This window comes from Eimeria tenella, genomic scaffold, assembly GCF_000499545.2.
Source record: "Eimeria tenella Houghton genomic scaffold, Eth_scaff150, whole genome shotgun sequence".
NCBI lineage: Eukaryota > Apicomplexa > Conoidasida > Eucoccidiorida > Eimeriidae > Eimeria > Eimeria tenella.
In genome coordinates, this window is record NW_013541523.1 from 720 (window position 1) to 3,254 (window position 2,535).

At 50.5% G+C, this 2,535-nt stretch overlaps 1 protein-coding gene across 1 annotated transcript; it reads left to right on the forward strand.

The window, feature by feature from the left end:
• Positions 1–1,117: 1,117 nt before the first annotated feature.
• Positions 1,118–2,423, forward strand: ETH_00016510 (uncharacterized protein; the record flags this gene model as incomplete). The annotated part of the gene is made up of 2 exons (XM_013373529.1): positions 1,118–1,235; positions 1,699–2,423. The coding sequence occupies 2 exons, from the start codon at positions 1,118–1,120 to the stop codon at positions 2,421–2,423; spliced, it is 843 nt and encodes a 280-aa protein (XP_013228983.1).
• Between the last annotated feature and the right edge of the window lie 112 nt (positions 2,424–2,535).

Genomic DNA, 2,535 nt, shown 5'->3' on the forward strand with positions numbered 1-2,535 from the left:
TCGGACGGGCCATTCGTGGTCGAGAGAAAGCCCCACACTTTTTCCCTGAAACTCCAGCTCCCCCACCAAGTCCCCCACGCTGAACTCTCCTGCAGCAGCAGCAGCAGCAGCAGCAGCGGGTCGGCAGCAGCAGCAGCAGCTCTGGCTCACAGCGAACCACCGCACGCACCGAAAACCGCCGAAAACGCAGCCGCAGAACTGCCAACTCGGCGTTTCAAGCAGCAGCAGCAGCAGCAGCAACGGCAGCAGCAACGGGAGACGCAGCAGCAGCAGCAACAAAGTGAGTTAAAGTGCAGCAGCAAACCAGCAGCAGCACGAGGAAGAGGAACTGCAGCAGCAGAAAGAAGTGAAAAAGGGGGCAAAAAGAGACAAACAAATAGAAGGTAAATAAGACTAATTAGATGCAAAAAAGAGAAATAAAAGATGTTTAAAAGATTTAAAAAAGAAATAAAGAAGAAATAAAGAGGAAATAAAAAAGGAACAAAAACAAGAGAGACTGGGAGAATATAACAGAGAGACAAAAGAGAGATTAAAAGGGGACAAAAAAGAGATAAAAAGAGACAAAAAAACAAAAAGAGATATGAGGGAGATAAAAAAGATTAAAAAAAGAGAAAAAAAGATATTTGAAAAGAGATTAAAAGAGAGATTAAAAGGAGATAAAAAGGAGGCAAATAATGACACAAATAGGGACACAAATGAGAACAAAAAAGGAATAAAAAAGAGAAAAAAAGAGAAAAAAGAAAAACAAAAAAGGGACAAAGGGGAGCCAAAAAGGAGTCAAAAAGCTTCCAAGGTAGCCCAGAAAGACACAAATAAGGAGACAAAAAGGGACAAATAAAAGACAAATAAGAGACAAATAAGAGGACAAAAAAGGGACACACAAGAAAACATTAAAGGAGACATTAAAGGAGACAAAAAAGAGACAACGAAGAGACAAATAAGGAGACAAAAGGAAACAAAAAAGGAGAAAAAAGGAGCCGACAAAAGAGCCAAGAAGAGAGAAAAAAGGGACAAAGAGGACTCAAAAACGAGCTCAAAAACCGCCAAAAAAGAGACGAAAAAGGCACAAAAAAAGCGCCAAAAAGGAAACAAAGAAGACACATAAAAGGAAACAAAAATGGAGACAAAAGGGAGACAAAAAGGGGACAAAAATGAGACGAAAAAGGAGAAAAAAGATCAAAAAATGAAAAAAAAGGAAAACAAAGAAGCAAAACTTGCCTTCTGGGGCTATGTAGGTGAGCCGGCCCTGCTTTTTGGGGGGGACTAAAATGCGGTGGTTTTTAAAAAGGTTGTTTTCAAACACTGTCCCCAATATGTCCCCCCCTGCAACGCAAACCCTAAACCCTAAACCCTAAACCCTAAACCCTAAACCCTAAACCCTAAACGCTCAATAGAACACGAAAAGGAGACCTAGAGTTGGCAAATAACGATCCAAAAACAGCCCCAAAAGACCCCCCAAAACACAAAGAGTCCCAAATCGATCCCCAAACGATCCCCAACGATCCCCGACGATCCCCGACGATCCCAGACGATCCCCGACGATCCCCGACGATCCCCGACGATCCCAGACGATCCCCGAGGAGCCCGCACGATCCCCGAGGACCCCACACGATCCCCAACGACCCCCGACGATCCCCAACGATCCCTGATGACCCCCGACGATCCCCAACGATCCCCGACGATCCCCAACGATCCCAGACGATCCCCAACGATCCCAGACGATCCCCAACGATCCCAAAGACCCCACAAAAGGACTGGCCTGTGAGGATGTCTCCGACTTGGAGGGAAGGGGAAGGGACGAAGTGCCACTTCTTGTCGGGGTCGAGGGCCTGGGCCTCGCAGCCCTTGGAGATGAAGACGGAGCCCGAAGCAGCAGCAATGCGCTCCAGCGGGCGCTGAATCCCGTCGAATATCCCGTCCAGCAGCCCTGCGCAGCAGCAGCAGCAGCAGCAGCAGCAGCGCGGCGCTGCAGCAGCAGCAGCACAGCGCTGCAGCAGCAGCAGCAGCAGCAGCGCGGCGCTGCAGCAGCAGCAGCACAGCGCTGCAGCAGCAGCACCAGCAGCGCGGCGCTGCAGCAGCACAGCGCTGCGGCAGCAGCAGCAGCAGCGCGACGCTGCAGCAGCAGCAGCACAGCGCCGCAGCAGCAGCAGCAGCAGCAGCGCGGCGCTGTAGCAGCAGCAGCACAGCGCTGCAGCAGCAGCACCAGCAGCGCGGCGCTGCAGCAGCAGCAGCACAGCGCTGCAGCAGCAGCAGCAGCAGCGGGGAAGGCCGGTGGCGAAACGGAGAAGCAGCACCACCGGAACACGCAGTCGCAGCGTATGGTGGGGAGGCCTCCAACAGCAGCAGCAAGTGCAGCAGCAGCAGCAACAGCAGCAGCAGCAAGGGTAAAAGCAGCACAACACGAAAATCCTATGATACGTTAAGCGGCCAAAGGGTCTAGGGTTTAGGGTTTAGGGTTTGCGTCAAGGAAGGACAGAATCCGCTAATATGAATTCATCGATGCTGAAACCCTAAACCCTAAACCCTAAACCCTAA